Source organism: Lingula anatina, chromosome 1 (genome assembly GCF_051362555.1).
Source record: "Lingula anatina isolate TDL-2025a chromosome 1, LinAna3.0, whole genome shotgun sequence".
Lineage (NCBI taxonomy): Eukaryota > Metazoa > Brachiopoda > Lingulata > Lingulida > Lingulidae > Lingula > Lingula anatina.
Genome location: NC_141767.1, coordinates 897,498 through 912,341, shown reverse-complemented (window position 1 = coordinate 912,341; position 14,844 = coordinate 897,498). Strand labels below are relative to the sequence as shown.

The 14,844-nt window shown below is 40.2% G+C and overlaps 3 protein-coding genes across 3 annotated transcripts; 1 reads left to right on the top strand and 2 right to left on the bottom strand.

Annotated features, from left to right (window-relative positions):
- Window positions 1-3,887: 3,887 nt before the first annotated feature.
- Window positions 3,888-5,033, bottom strand: LOC147763813 (uncharacterized). Its single transcript, XM_087000983.1, has one exon. The coding sequence runs from the start codon at window positions 5,031-5,033 to the stop codon at window positions 3,888-3,890; it is 1,146 nt and encodes a 381-aa protein (XP_086857109.1).
- Window positions 5,034-5,612: 579 nt separating this feature from the next.
- Window positions 5,613-7,121, bottom strand: LOC147763812 (uncharacterized). The gene has a single exon (XM_087000964.1). The coding sequence runs from the start codon at window positions 7,119-7,121 to the stop codon at window positions 5,613-5,615; it is 1,509 nt and encodes a 502-aa protein (XP_086857090.1).
- A 1,206-nt stretch (window positions 7,122-8,327) lies between these two features.
- Window positions 8,328-13,661, top strand: LOC106162566 (uncharacterized). The gene has a single exon (XM_087000954.1). It carries the CDS (start codon window positions 8,328-8,330, stop codon window positions 13,659-13,661), a length of 5,334 nt encoding a protein of 1,777 aa, XP_086857080.1.
- The last annotated feature ends 1,183 nt before the right edge of the window (window positions 13,662-14,844 follow it).

Genomic DNA, 14,844 nt, shown 5'->3' with positions numbered 1-14,844 from the left:
AGGTGATGAGACGCAGCCCTGGGGTGTGCAAGTGTTTAAAACTATAGTGTCCGAGAAGTTAAAACCGACTTTTACTGACTGTTTTCTGTTTAAAAGAAAATCTAAAATCCAATCGCAGAGTGCTGGTGGAAAATTAAGATCATCCAAAAGTTTAAAATACAATTTGCTTGGTACAATAGTATTAAATGCTGAGCTATAGTCAACAAATAAAATTCTAACATAGGCATTTTTACAATCGAGATGTTCGAGAACTTTGTGTAAACACATAGAAAGAGCATCGTCTACACTTCTGTTACTGCGGTAGGCAAATTGGAGTGGATCAAAGCTATTTGGTACTTAAGTTTTAATAAAAGACAAAACAAGTTTTTCGAATATCTTCATAGGCACCGGTGTCAAAGCAACAGGACGGAGATCATTTAAATTCTCTACAGTTTTACTTTTTGGCACAGGTATGATGGTTGCTGTCCTCCATATTTCAGGCACTCTGCACATTTCAATTGACCAGTTGAATATTTCCGCGAACACATCTGAAAGCTGGGCTGCGCATTCCTTTAAAAGTCGTGATGTTATACCGTCAGGGCCTGGAGCTTTCCTGGTGTTTAAAGCCGAGAAATAACACTTGACTTGCCATGATTGAATAGTAGGCTAAATGGCGGCACGCGCTCCCCTAGGGTTGGTGTGTGGACCTGAGTGTGGTTGGTCCTATCAAAACGAGAATAAAACTCATTCAACTTGTTAGGGAGTGTGGAGTCCTCTGTATCAACGGCACGTCTGGACCCTTTATACTGTGTGACAAGAGCGATATTGTCCCATAGATCCTTTGCACTATACAGGAACAGATCCAGACTCTTCCGTGGCCAGCGTTTAAACCAGACATGTCACCCATTGAGCATGTCTAGGATGAACTTGGCAGCTGACAACTTTATAACCGTCAGCCACAGCCGAAACCACAGTTATAGAATGACTTAACTTTCTTCTTAATCAAACACGAATATAGGTATCACGCAGAAAATATATTATGTTTTCCAGTAACGATGTGTCAGCTTCCTTATCCTAAGATATGTACAGCATGCAGTTACCAATAGAATATTATCTTCATTATCAGGCCTACAGTTAGGGCCAAAAATAATTTATTTTTAGAAGTTGAATTTGTTTTTATTGAAAGTATCAAGGATTAGTGAAAACTGTTGTCATTTCAACAAACACACATATTCACACACATACAAACACAAAGAACGTGGTGCCAATTTAATTTTATTGCAACTTCATACACTGAAGCACCCTCCATAGTTCGAAAGATTGTCAAGTCAACAGAAATAGATTCTGGTATTCAGTCAGCCAGTTATTTCAACACAGCCACACACATATCCCCCAGTTAAAAGACACTGGTATCCAGTTCGACAAGTGCTTGCAAGGCATCTGGAGGTCAGCGGATTAAAGATGCACGAGTAGCCTCCAACAGCGAAGGTGCACAGTAGGAATACTGTAAACACTACGGCCCCCCAGCCAGGACGGGTAAATATCTGCATTGCCGTCCCTGAAATACAGAAACGTATAGTGCAGTTGTATTCGGAATTAAGCTCAACAGAACAAAATAAAAAGAGAGAAAAAACAAATGGCGTCAATTTTCCCGCAGAGTACAAGTTTTTCTATTCCGTCTTTTCTGATGGTATGGCCCTGAAATTTAATTTGTCTTTTTCTGAGTGTTTTCGTCAGTGAGCGTTGTACTCTAGGCAGTTCTAACACTTCTTCGTTGGTCTTTATGCTGACAAAGATAAATAAATAAATAAATAAATAAATAAATAAATAAGCTGTATTCCCGTCCTATAACTTTATCCTGGATTTTTTTTAAATTGTTACCATTTTAATTTACCACAATTTTCTTTTGTATTTTTTTTACTATGTTGTACTAACACCACCGGCGCTGAATAACTGGCTTATATCACGTATGCAACATTTATTTTTTTAACCAAAATAAAAAGACAAAGTCATATAAAGTATATGACTAGTTTGTTTTCAAAGCTACCAGCATTGAATGCTGCATCTCCATCACGTACATAAATAATGAATGCTATTTTGCAAAAGTTAAAATGGCAGGGTTGTCATCTGGAGTCATTAAAAACAACGTATGGAAGGACAGAAACAATGTTTTAATTCAAGCGGTAAAATTCACAACATCAAAAGGACAGAAACAATTTTTATTCAAGTGGTATAATTACAACATCAAAAATACAGGAACATTTTTAAAATTTATTTCAAGCAGTAAAATAACAACATTGAAAGGCTTAACATGTGATCACGTCAGGCGCTATTAAAGCGTGACGCATTATTTTTTTTTTCAGAGAAATATCTGCCTAAATATGCTTTTGGTGTGTGGGTCCGGCGAATAAAGGCACAACTACATGTAGATATCCACATACATTTAGCTGACTAATTCTATACATTTTTCTCTACTGTCCACTAAGAATTTATCTTTCATTGCACAGCTCTAAGCTGGCTTACACTGTACCATCATAAGAATTACTGCCAAGGCTTAATGAGAGGACGTTTGCAAGGTACATAATTACTAAAATTGTTCATAAAAATCCATCACAATATTACATGCCATTTCAATAAGGTCAAACTAAAACACAAACACACGCTGACGTAAGGATGTCTTTATAAATATATGAACTGTAACACAGGGGAGCTTTCTGTCACGGCTAAAACGTATGTAACGTTTGTTCCACAGAAAATGTCCGAAAAAGTTTATCCCTGTCCAAGCGTTATACTTTTCTTTACAAAACATCGACATGTTGCAAAAGAAGCAAATGTACATGTATATCATCCCCTCAAGTTGCTTTCATACATTATAAAAACAGTGTTTAACTTCTAAACACATTTCTAAGGGCCTGTTTTGTCTCATTTTTTCAACGCATTTAGCTCCTAGACATGTTACACGCTTTTAGCCTGAATGTGTATGACATCCATGTATGAATGTGTTCCTGTTACTGAACAATACATTGCCATTTATGAAAAAGTAGGCCTATATTAAAGCTATACATACAAAAAGCTTACATCTCTTTTTCTGCCTAGGATATTTACCTTATCTGGTGAAACCACACGGTGGGAAAAGATGCACCGCACTGGTGTATGTCCAACAAAGTGTCAAACGCACTCGCTGTAGCTGATAACGCAAGACAGGACTTTTTACTGTCAACGGGAGCGTGCGCACGCTTACGGCATCTGAGGCACACGTGACCACTTTAATTGAGAGAGAGAAAAGATAACTAAAATGGTATAAAACATGATCTCATTTTTGCGAGAAGGCCTATTTGTATCAGGTCTTAAAGCATCTACCGGTAGGTCGACCCTTCTGTAGCCCATCAACTCAAGATGGTGTGCAATATGGGGAAACCTAAAACCAAGACCAACCATGTTCTGGATTAATCCTCCAGTGCAATAAAAATTAAAGCACAAGTGTTCCTCTTTTGTTCTATGATAGTTCTATTTTATTTCCACAATACAATGCATTAAAAAGGTACTTGTAACAACAGGTGTTTCACTTTAACTGTCACTGAGTGGGAAATGTCTTTCAAAATGCTTTTAGTGTGCAAGGGTAAAAATTTTAAGTGCTTTTCTCTAGAACATTTCTCCCCTCCTTGATATAATAATATATATCAAAAACTACAGCTATATATAAATAATAACATAAAACTATTAAACAAATAGCACATGCTCGTCAAAGTCAAAGATTTCAAAGTCTTTTGCGTCACTTTGACTTTCTCCATCAAGTCCAATTTCTAAGTTTCTTGATTTAAAAACTCTAAAGTCATTAGTGTGATATCAGTAATCAAAGTCTCTTCCAATGTCTACGTGGCTAAAATCTAGTTTAAAAAACAAAGTTTTTAATCCAATGGACACAAGTTCACAACAGGTCTCTTATACGTCTTTCCATCCACAGTCACATCTGCAACACGAACACATCCATCAGCTCCTGGGTACACCTGTGAAATTCTCCCTAGTGGCCATTTTCCGCGTGGAGTGTCGTTGCACATGACCAGAACAACTTGTCCGTTTTCCAAATTCTTCTTCTGTTTATGCCACTTTTTCCGTGCATTTAAACTGGGTAACCATTCTTTGAGCCACCGTTTCCAGAAGCTGTGGACTACTTCCTGTACCCGACGCCAACGTTTCCTTGGATTGAATGCAATTTCATCTATTTCTTCTGGAGCAAATTGTCCACCAATCTGCCCATGTAAGAAATGATTAGGCGTCAGCGGTTCTAAATCTTGAAAACTTGATGACTGATAAGTCAGCGGTCGACTGTTAATAAGTCCTTCAGCACCCACAACAGCACTAACAAGTTCTTCATCATTTACTTCGGCATTCCCAAGGGTTGCATTAATGGCTCTTTTCGCTGCACGAACCATCACTTCATGAACCCCATTAAAATGTGGTGCTGCTGGAGGATTGAAGTGCCAGCGTATTCCTTTAGAAGAAGTCTTCTCCTTGATTTTCTCTGGTTGCAGGTCTAATAATTCTTGGAGTTCTTTGTTTGCCCCAACAAAGTTTGTTCCATTATCCGAGTACATAACCTCCGGCACTCCCCTCCGTGACGTCATGCGGAAGAGAGCATTCAGAAACGAATCTGAATCAAGACCAAAGGCAACTTCAAGGTGAACAGCACGTGTTCCAAGGCAGGTAAATAAACACAAGTATCTCTTGATCCTGGCCTTTCCTCGTCCCTGTTTTACTATAAACGGTCCCGCGAAGTCTACTGATGTCTGGTTAAAAGCACGTAGAGTCACCCTAGTTCTCATCTTGGGTAAAGGTGCCATTACTTGTTCTGCTGGAGTTGCTTTTCTTCGCTTACAAAAGCTGCAATCTTGTTCAATGGATCGGATTACTTCACGGGCTGAAATTATCCAATATCTTTTGGACATCTGTGCTAGAACGAAGTTTGTTCCACCATGGAGAGCTTGAACATGATGGTGCTTTACTATGAGTTTTGTTGTCCACTGATTTCGTGGAAGAATTACTGGGTGTCGCATCTCCCAAGGGACACTACTTGACCACCTCAAACGTCCATTTGATCAAACTAGCCCATCTTCATCCAAGAATGGGAGCAAAGCAAGTATCTTTGAATTGCTCTTTATCTCTCTGTTTTGCTTCAATGCCAAGATCTCATCCCGGAATTCTTCTTTCTGGGCGTTTCTGATGTGAAATATCTCTGCTGTGGCTAATTCATCAGGTTCCAATGCATTTCTATGCTGCAGCAACTTTGGTAGTCTACAATTTTCAACAAATCTCAAGACCCAAGCCGTTACTCGGAGTAGTCTGGTCCAGCTGGAATAACATTTTGATGACAGTCTGTCACCTTCAGCCTCGACATGCGTAATATATGTGGCACTCGATGATTTTTGTGTTCTGTGTTCACTTCTGGCCTCTCTTTCATCAGTCTTTACCACAAATTTTTAAGGCCAGCTCTGTGGCTTCTCTGACAAGAATCGTGGACCCTTCCACCACTTTTCTTCATTCGTCAGTGCAACAACGCTGAGTCCGCGTGTCAGCAGGTCTGCTGGGTTCATTTTACTAGTTACGTGACGCCACTGTGTTGGAGCAGTTTTCTGCTAGATCTCCCCAACTCTGTGAGCGATGAAAGGTTTGAACAGCTTGCTCTGTCCATGAATCCAATACAGCACATCCATGCTGTCGGTCCAAAAATGGCGATCTGCCTGGTCGATGTTCATGCAGTTTCCGATTTCTTCACTGAGGCGAAATCCAATCACTGCTGCCATGAGTTCCAGCCTCGGAATGCTGACTGCTTTCAGAGGTGCCACTTTGGTTTTTGAAGCTACCAGTTGACTTGATACTGTATCATCTTCATACACATGTCTGATATATACTGCAGCTCCATATGCATCTTTGGAGGCATCTGTAAACGTGTGCAGTGATGAATCAGAAAGTTCCTTCTTTTCTCGGAGACATCGAGGTATCTCAATACGTGACAATTCTTTGAGTTCCCTGAACCACTCCTTGGCCTTCTTCTGCTGTTGTAGCAAGAGTTCTTCGTCCCAATCAACACCTGAAATCCACACCTCTTGGAATAAGACTTTGGCTCTGATTGTATAAGGCTGTAGAAAGCCCAGTGGGTCAAAGAGTGCAGCAGTTTTGCTCAAAAACATCCGTTTGGTGAGCTTAATGTTCTCTTGTTCATCTTCTTGATTTACTTGATAACAAAATATGTCCTCTTTTGCTGACCACAAAAGTCCTAACGTCTTCACTGATGGCAGTGTTCCCACATCCAAATCAACTTCAGCCACACAATCTTCTGCTGGAACATGCTGTAATACTTCTGGTTCATTTGACAACCACTTTCTGGGATGCATACCAGCTCTCTGCCACAGGGTTCTTAACTGGCTGACTAATTCAATCCCTGTCTGTATATCTGTTACAGAATCTATACTGTCGTCCATGTAGGTACTGTTAATGACCGTGTCCGCAGCTAACGGCAATTCTTGTTCATAGTTCTGGGCATTGGTCCTAGATACAAATTGTGCAAGAAATGGTGATGCGTTTATTCCAAATACAATTCTTGTCCACTCATAGATGTCAGGTTCTTGTTCTTGATCTGTTCGCCATAGGAATCTATGGAAAGCGCTGTCCTCTTCTTTAAGTTTAATTTGTAAATACATCTCTGAAATGTCGCAAATAATCCCCACTGGATTCTGTCGAAATCTAAGCAAAACTGAAAATAGTTCATTTTGTAATTTTGGCCCAGGATGTATTACATCATTGAGGCATAGGTCTTGGTTCTTTGCGGATGCATCAAATACAATTCTGGTTTTTGTGGTGGGTTTATCAGGTCGTAATACTGGGAAATGAGGCAGGAACCATCTTTGTTTATTTTGCTGTTCATCTTCATCTGTGACTTTTCTTATGTATTGTTTTTCTTCATAACCACTGAGGATATTTTGATACGCCTTCTTTAGTTCTGGGTCCTTGTTCAATCTCTTTTCGGTGTTCTGTAGCCTTTTCTTGGCCATGGTATAGTTATCCCCCAGTTGTGCACGGTTCTGCTTCCATGGAATCCCAATGGAGTACCGTCCATCTTCCTTGATGATTGAAGACTCTGCCATTTTTAACGCTTCTCATCTGGTTTCACGTGTGGTGCTGATATACCAAACTCTTCAATGTCCCAGTAGCGTCGAGGGAGGTGATCTAAACCTTCTTGTTCTTGTACTTGTTGGTTTACATATAAAGTAAAACCAGTGTTCGGTCTGCTAGTGTTCTTCTGTGCGGCTGCAATACAGGTCCACCCTAGTGGAGTTTTGCGGGCAATTGGTTCCCCTGGCTCACCTCTGACGTCTTCTTCTGAAAACATTAGGTCAACTTGGTCTAAACCTATCAGTAGATCCACTTTTGGCCGTGGTCCTATCTCTGGGAAGTTCAAGTTCTGCAAATGAGGCCACTGTCTTTTGTACTGGTTCCAGTTCACCACTTGTAAATCTCCCGTCACTTGTTCAATGGTACATGCTGCTGCTGATCGTTCTATTCTTCCATCAACGGAACAAATCGTGAATTCCACACACGTCGTCTTCAGCTTGTTTTCTCTCCCATTCAGAGTGGTAACATTAATTTCCTCATATTCTCCTGACAGCCTCAATTCGGCAGCAACATTACTTTTTAGATAGGATCTGGTGCTGGCTTCATCCAATAACGCATTCACCTTGATGCTCCTGTCATTATTCTTCAGGATAACTGCTACCGTTCTCATAGCTAACGTCTCTGGTTCGGTTCTTTGTTCCTTTGATACAGAGGTAAGGGTTCTCTCCTGAGGGGACTTTGGTGAAGTTTCTTGGTTCCTTTGTTCGTGGTTCTTTGTTTGGGATCTGGTCTGGTCATTTTTCTCCTGTTGAGAATCTGCATGAAGTAGTCTGTGGTGATAAGATCGGCAATTGTTGATTCCACAAATTCTGGATCGAGGGCAGTTGTTTCCAAAATGTCCAACACCAAGACATCTGTAACTGACAAGTAGCTATTTTTAGTAGTGTCTTGACCTTAATTGTAGTATCGGTGTTGATAGTATTTAGTTTTTGCGGGCACGTGTTTGTTAGACAAGTCAGATTCTCGCAACGAGTTTCACGTTGATTCAGATGAAAGTTGTTACCAGTTGTTTCCAGTTGAAAGTTTATGAAAGTTGATGTAAGTTGACATAAGTTGATGTTAGACAATAAACAGTACCATTTGTTACCAGTTGATGTTATATATCGTTGACAATTGAATAAAATTGGACTGACACCCGCAACAGTGAAACTCGAGAGATCTAAAGGTCAAAGGTCAAAATGGACGTGCAACAAAAAATAGAAGACATAGAAACGGCCAGCTTATTTAGCAGTTTGAGCACGAGCTCAACTGAAGCTCGCTTGAAAGCGAAGGCAAAACGGATGGCCATTGAGGCAGAATTGGCATCTTTTGAAGTGAAGAAACATTTGGACGAACAGGAATTGAAATTGAAACAACAAAGGGAGAAACTCAAGTTGGACACTGAAAGAGCAAAATTGTTAGCAGAGGAAACTGCGTATGCTGAAGCTGAGATGGAGACCAGTGCCCCAATTTCATCTACGAAACTGGACATTCAGGTAAATTCCACCAACTTGACTCAAAACCAGAGTAGTCATGATGTGATTCATCATTTAGTGAACTCTATACAAATTCCTAAAGTTGAAATAGACAAATTTGACGGAGATCCTCTTCAGTATTGGAATTTTATCAAAACTTTTGAAAATAGTGTGGAGAAAGAAACTGTGGACAGCGGCGCAAGATTAATTCGTTTGCTTCATTATACCAGTGGAAAAGCTCATGGTGTAATTCAGTGTTGTGCTGTAATGAACCCTGAAGATGGATATAAAAAGGCTAAAGCATTGCTTAAGGAAAGATTTGGTTCAGCCTACACTATTACAGAGACATGGGTTAAGAAAATCACGACAGGCCCAGCCATAAAGGCAAATGATGTTACAAAATTGAGGGATTATGCCGACGAGTTAAGAACATGTGCTGAAACGCTCGAAGCAATGGGAAATTCCTCAGAGTTGAGCACACAAAGCTCACTGGTCAAAATCATTGAACGTCTCCCTGGTTATTTGCAGCACAAATGGAAACAAGAAGTACGTAAGATAAGAAAGGAAGAAAGGTGCCCAGATATTAAAGATGTCACTGCATTTGTTGTTGAAAATGCAGAAATAGCAAATGATCCAGTGTATGGTGGCCTAGCACATGTGAAAAGGAGTGACAGTCGCAGTGATTCACAGAGGCGACCCAACAACCGATGGAGTTACAGTATTACAGCTACCAGTTCACAGCCTAATGGTGACACCAGTTCACAGCCTTATGGTGACACAAGAAAATCTATTCAGTCACCATGCATTAAGTGTGGCAGCAGTCATTCATTATTTGGGTGTACAGAATTCAAAGCCATGAAATTGCCTGAGAGACTCAAATTTGCCAATGACAACAAACTGTGTTACAACTGTTTAAAGCCAGGACATTTCTCCGAGATGTGTAGATTACAACGTACGTGCTCAGTGCAAGGGTGCAATCAAAAACACACTAAATTCTTGCACCAGGTGAAGCCAACTGTTACAAGGGAACCAGTTCATGAAGATTTATCTCACATTCAGACAGGGCTAAACACTTCTCTCAGTGCTGTAAATGAAGTTTCGTATGGAGCTCATGGGACCAGAAAGGAAAGTGGTATGCGAATCGCCTTGCCAATAGTACCAGTGAAAGTGAAAGTTCCAGGAAAATCACAGTTTGTGCACACCTATGCGTTGCTAGACTCGGGATCCACCAGTACTTTTTGCTCAGAAGAGTTGAAGCAGTCTATTGGTGCACAGGGTGAAAATACAGTGTTAAAGCTTACGACCTTAGAAAAGGAACAAAGTGTCTCAGAGACTGTAGTGATCAGTTTACAGATTTCTGATTTAGAAGACAAAAATGTGATTGATTTGCCAGTTGTGTATACAAGACCATCATTACCTGTAAACATGGAAAACATGGGTCGTGCAGAGGACATCAGAAAGTGGAGTCACTTACAAGATGTGAATTTTCCTGAAATAGATCACATGAATGCCAAGGTGAGCATAATAATTGGACAAGACAATCCAGAGGTGCTTATGCCTATTGATGTGAAGAGAGGTCAAAGTCCAAATGAGCCATATGCGACAAAAACTGTGTTGGGCTGGACATTAAATGGACCGCTTGGTGGCAAGCGTAGACATGTTGCCACGGCAACATTTATTCAGGCAGATCGTGAGCTGAATGAGCAATTGGAACAGTTTTGGAAAATAGAAGGCCATGGAACATTGATATCTGATAAAAAGGGTTTATCAGTTGAAGACAAGCGGGTCCTCGCTTTATGGGAAGATAAGATTCAACATGACGAGCATTACAGTTTACCGATACCATTTAAAGACAGGCAGCCTCATTTTCCGCCAAACAAGCAGATGGCAGAGCAACGCCTAGACAGCTTAAAGCGAAAATTGTCACATGATCCTAACTTACATCAAGCGTACACAGAATTCATGGAGGACTTAATTGACAAAGGTTATGCAGAACAAGTCAGCCCTGATGAAGTTGACAAAGAAGACGGCAGTGTATGGTACCTACCCCACCATAATGTTGTGAACCTCAAAAAACCAGACAAAGTAAGGGTAGTATTTGACTGTAAAGCTAGCCAACAGGGTGTCTCATTGAATAGTCAAGTTTTACAGGGGCCAGACATTGTGAATTCTTTATTAGGTGTATTGTTACGCTTTAGACAGCACCCTATAGCCATCATGTCTGACATAGAAGCCATGTATCATCAAGTGAAGGTACCAGAAGTGCAGAGAGATTCTCTTCGTTTTCTATGGTGGCCTAAAGGGGATCTGGAAGGAGAACAGAAAGTTTATCGAATGACAGTACATTTGTTCGGTGGCAAATGGAGTCCCAGTTGCTGTAATTTTGCATTGCAACGTACAGCAGAAGACAACAAAGGTCATTACGACACAGAAGTAGTCAATACTGTTTTACAGAATTTCTATGTAGATGACTGTTTAAAGTCAGTAATGAGTGAAACAGAGGCAATCACCATGGTCAGTCAATTACAGAGTCTGCTGCAAACGGGAGGTTTCCACCTGACGAAGTGGATTAGCAACAGCAGAGAAGTGTTATCCAAGATACCAGACAAAGACAAAGCCAAGCCTATTAAGAATCTTGATTTGAATTTACAGGCCTTGCCAACAGAACGTGCTCTTGGTGTTTGCTGGGACATTGAAGTGGACAGCTTCACATATAAAATGGATCTTGAGAAGAAACCATTGACCAAGAGAGGCCTTTTAAGTGTCATCAGTTCTATTTATGATCCCCTGGGCTTTATTTCTCCCTTCACTATCAGTGCCAAGAAGATGTTACAAGATTTAACACGTGATAAGATAGGTTGGGATGAAACTGTGCCTTATAAAACCCAGGTAGAGTGGTCAAGTTGGAAGAACAGCTTGCCCAAGATGAAAGAAATGAAAATACCAAGATGTGTACAGCCAGTACAGCCTGAGAACATTGCCAGCATTCAGTTACACCATTTTTCTGATGCCTCTACCATGGCATATGGTGTTGTAAGTTACCTCCGTGTACAAGACATCTCAGGTCAGATTCATACTTCATTGTTGATGTCAAAGGCTCGGTTGGCACCGATCAAGCAGCTTACGATTCCGCGCCTTGAGCTTACAGCAGCTACTATGGCAGTCAGATTAGATTACATGATACGACAGGAACTCACTTTTCCTGTGGACAGTTCAATGTTTTGGACAGACAGCACGTGTACTTTGAGTTACATTCGAAGTGAAGATAAGCGATTTCAAACATACGTTGAAAACAGAGTCTCTGTCATCAGAGAAGGTTCAATTCCGTCACAGTGGCACTACATTGATTCAAAGAGGAACCCAGCTGACGATTGCACAAGGGGACTCACTGCCCATGAAATGGTTAACAGTATCAGATGGATTGAAGGACCAGAATTTCTTAAGCAGAGTGAGTGCCACTGGCCAGAAACTCCAGATATTAAGGGAGTGTCAGATGAAGATAAAGAGTTAAAGAGACCCAAGACATGTCTAGCACAAAGAAGTGAGTCAGTACAAGAATCAGTGATAGATAAGATTCTAAAACGCCGATCTTCATGGAAAAAGCTGAAGAAAGATGTTGCTGTGATACTACGCTTCAAACAGTGGTTAATAGCAAGACATAGAAAAGAAAAGGTGAATGTACCCACAGGTCCACTTTCAGTGGAAGAAACAGAAAAGGCAGAGTTAGAAATCTTGAGGTATATCCAAGGGCAACACTTTGGGAAAGAGCTCTCAGAAATTAATCGAGCTGCGAACAGTCAGAGTGGTGTTAAACGTGCAAGTAAGTTGTTTAGGCTTGCACCAGTGATGCATTCTTCAGGTGTGTTAGTAGTTGGTGGTAGATTGAACAATTCAGCTATTTCAGAAGGGATAAAAAATCCAGTGATTTTACCTCAGCACCATGTTGTAGATTTGATTATTGACGAGCAACACAAAGCCTTAGGACATAGTGGACGGGAATATGTGCTTTCTGAATTGAGACAGAAGTATTGGATTATAGGAGCGAGGAAATCCATTCGCAGAGTGATCAGCAAGTGTGTCAAATGTAAGCGAAACAATGCGTTACCATGTCAGCAAAGAATGGCTGATTTGCCAGCAGCTAGAGTAACACCCAATGAACCATGTTTTACTTATGTGGGTGTGGACTATTTTGGTCCATTTTTGATTAAACGTGGAAGGTCAGAGGTTAAGAGGTATGGGTGTTTATTTTCATGTTTAGCATCAAGAGCAGTGCATATTGAAATAGCACAATCACTAGATACTTCATCATTTATTAATGCCCTGCAACGTTTCATCAGTAGACGTGGAAAACCCAAGAAAATATTTTCAGACAATGGAACTAACTTTGTTGGTGCAGAGCGTGAATTGAAGGCAGCTGTCACAGAATGGAATCAGAGTAAGATACATGATTATTTACACCAGAACCACATAGATTGGCATTTTAACCCACCTAGTGCTTCACATATGGGTGGTGTATGGGAAAGATCCATCAGAACTGTTAGAAAGGTATTAAGAGGTGTTGTGACAGAACAGGTTTTAGATGATGAGAATCTTGTCACTTTAATGTGTATTGTGGAAGCAATTGTGAATGGGCGTCCGTTGACACCGGTGTCCAGTGATCCCAATGATTTGGAAGCGTTGACCCCAAACCACTTGTTATTGTTACGTTCTGGGTCTGTGCTCCCACCAGGTGATTTTGACAAGACAGACACATATAGCAAACGCAGATGGAGGCAGGTTCAGTATTTGGCAAACATTTTCTGGTGCAGGTGGATAAAAGAATACTTACCTACCTTGCAAAGTCGTCAAAAGTGGTTGGAGCCAAAGCGAAATTTGAATATTGGTGATATTGTGTTAGTGATTGATGAAGATGTTCCTAGAAATGTGTGGCCAATTGCTAGAGTGATAAATACTTACCCAGGAAAGGATGGACTTGTTCGCACAGTTCAGATTAAGACTAGGAATTCTATATTGATGCGACCAATACATAAACTGTGCTTGTTAGAGGAAGCGCAATAACTGAACAATCATTATAGTGTGCAACTGTAATTTTAAGGGGAATCCCCGTCAAGGAGCCATCGGTTGACTTGAGTGAACTTTTTATGTTTAGACTGGTGCATTGTATAAACACTGGACTGGATTAATTTCAGTGTTATGGACTGTTAAATGTATAGAATCTTTAAAATTAAGACTGTTTTTCACATTTTGTTTAAAAGGAAAGGGTTTGTTTTCATGTGAATGGCAGGTTGACATATGTGTGAGAGAGATAGATATGCTTACAATGTTGTGTTATGTTCAGAAATTGCTCATAAACTTTGATGCATAATGCTTATATACATATGGTAATGGTTATTGAGTTTTAAAGTTGTTTAATAGAGAAGGTAAAGTTAAGTTCACAAAATTGTTTTGATATATGTATGACTGTTGTATGGTAATGGATGTTAAGTTTTGGATTTGTGTTAGAGTTTTGATATTTAATTATAGTTTAAGTAAATTGTGGGATTCACAATTTAAGGGAGCCATGTAACTGACAAGTAGCTATTTTTAGTAGTGTCTTGACCTTAATTGTAGTATCGGTGTTGATAGTATTTAGTTTTTGCGGGCACGTGTTTGTTAGACAAGTCAGATTCTCGCAACGAGTTTCACGTTGATTCAGATGAAAGTTGTTACCAGTTGTTTCCAGTTGAAAGTTTATGAAAGTTGATGTAAGTTGACATAAGTTGATGTTAGACAATAAACAGTACCATTTGTTACCAGTTGATGTTATATATCGTTGACAATTGAATAAAATTGGACTGACACCCGCAACAACATCTGAAACACAGCTTGTTCTTCATTGCGATATCCCACCTTGATTTGACATCCACTTGTCGGAAGCTATTACACGCCCATAGGCCATGTACACCACCACAGTGCACACACTTCAACATCTTTTTCTTTTCTCTTTTGGGGGTCGATTCTCTTTCGGACAGTAAGAGAGTTGTCCCTCTCTTCTCTTTGTCGGTAGTTTTCTGTTTTAATGTAGAGAGACCTTTAATTGTCTCAGATGCGGTCATTTGGAACTCTGCTTCCTGATTTATGAATTCTTGTAGACTCAGCACACTCTCCTCACATCGTTTTTCATTCACCCATCGGTAGTACTTGGTCAATAATGCTTCATCTAGCTTGCGTTGGATGTTGATATAGAGGGAACCACCTCCTA

Excerpts from the sequence above, each read along its gene's own strand:
- LOC147763813 (XM_087000983.1), bottom strand. The coding sequence starts at position 5,033 with ATGCGACACCCAGTAATTCTTCCACGAAATCAGTGGACAACAAAACTC.
- LOC147763812 (XM_087000964.1), bottom strand. The coding sequence starts at position 7,121 with ATGGCAGAGTCTTCAATCATCAAGGAAGATGGACGGTACTCCATTGGG.
- LOC106162566 (XM_087000954.1), top strand. The coding sequence starts at position 8,328 with ATGGACGTGCAACAAAAAATAGAAGACATAGAAACGGCCAGCTTATTT.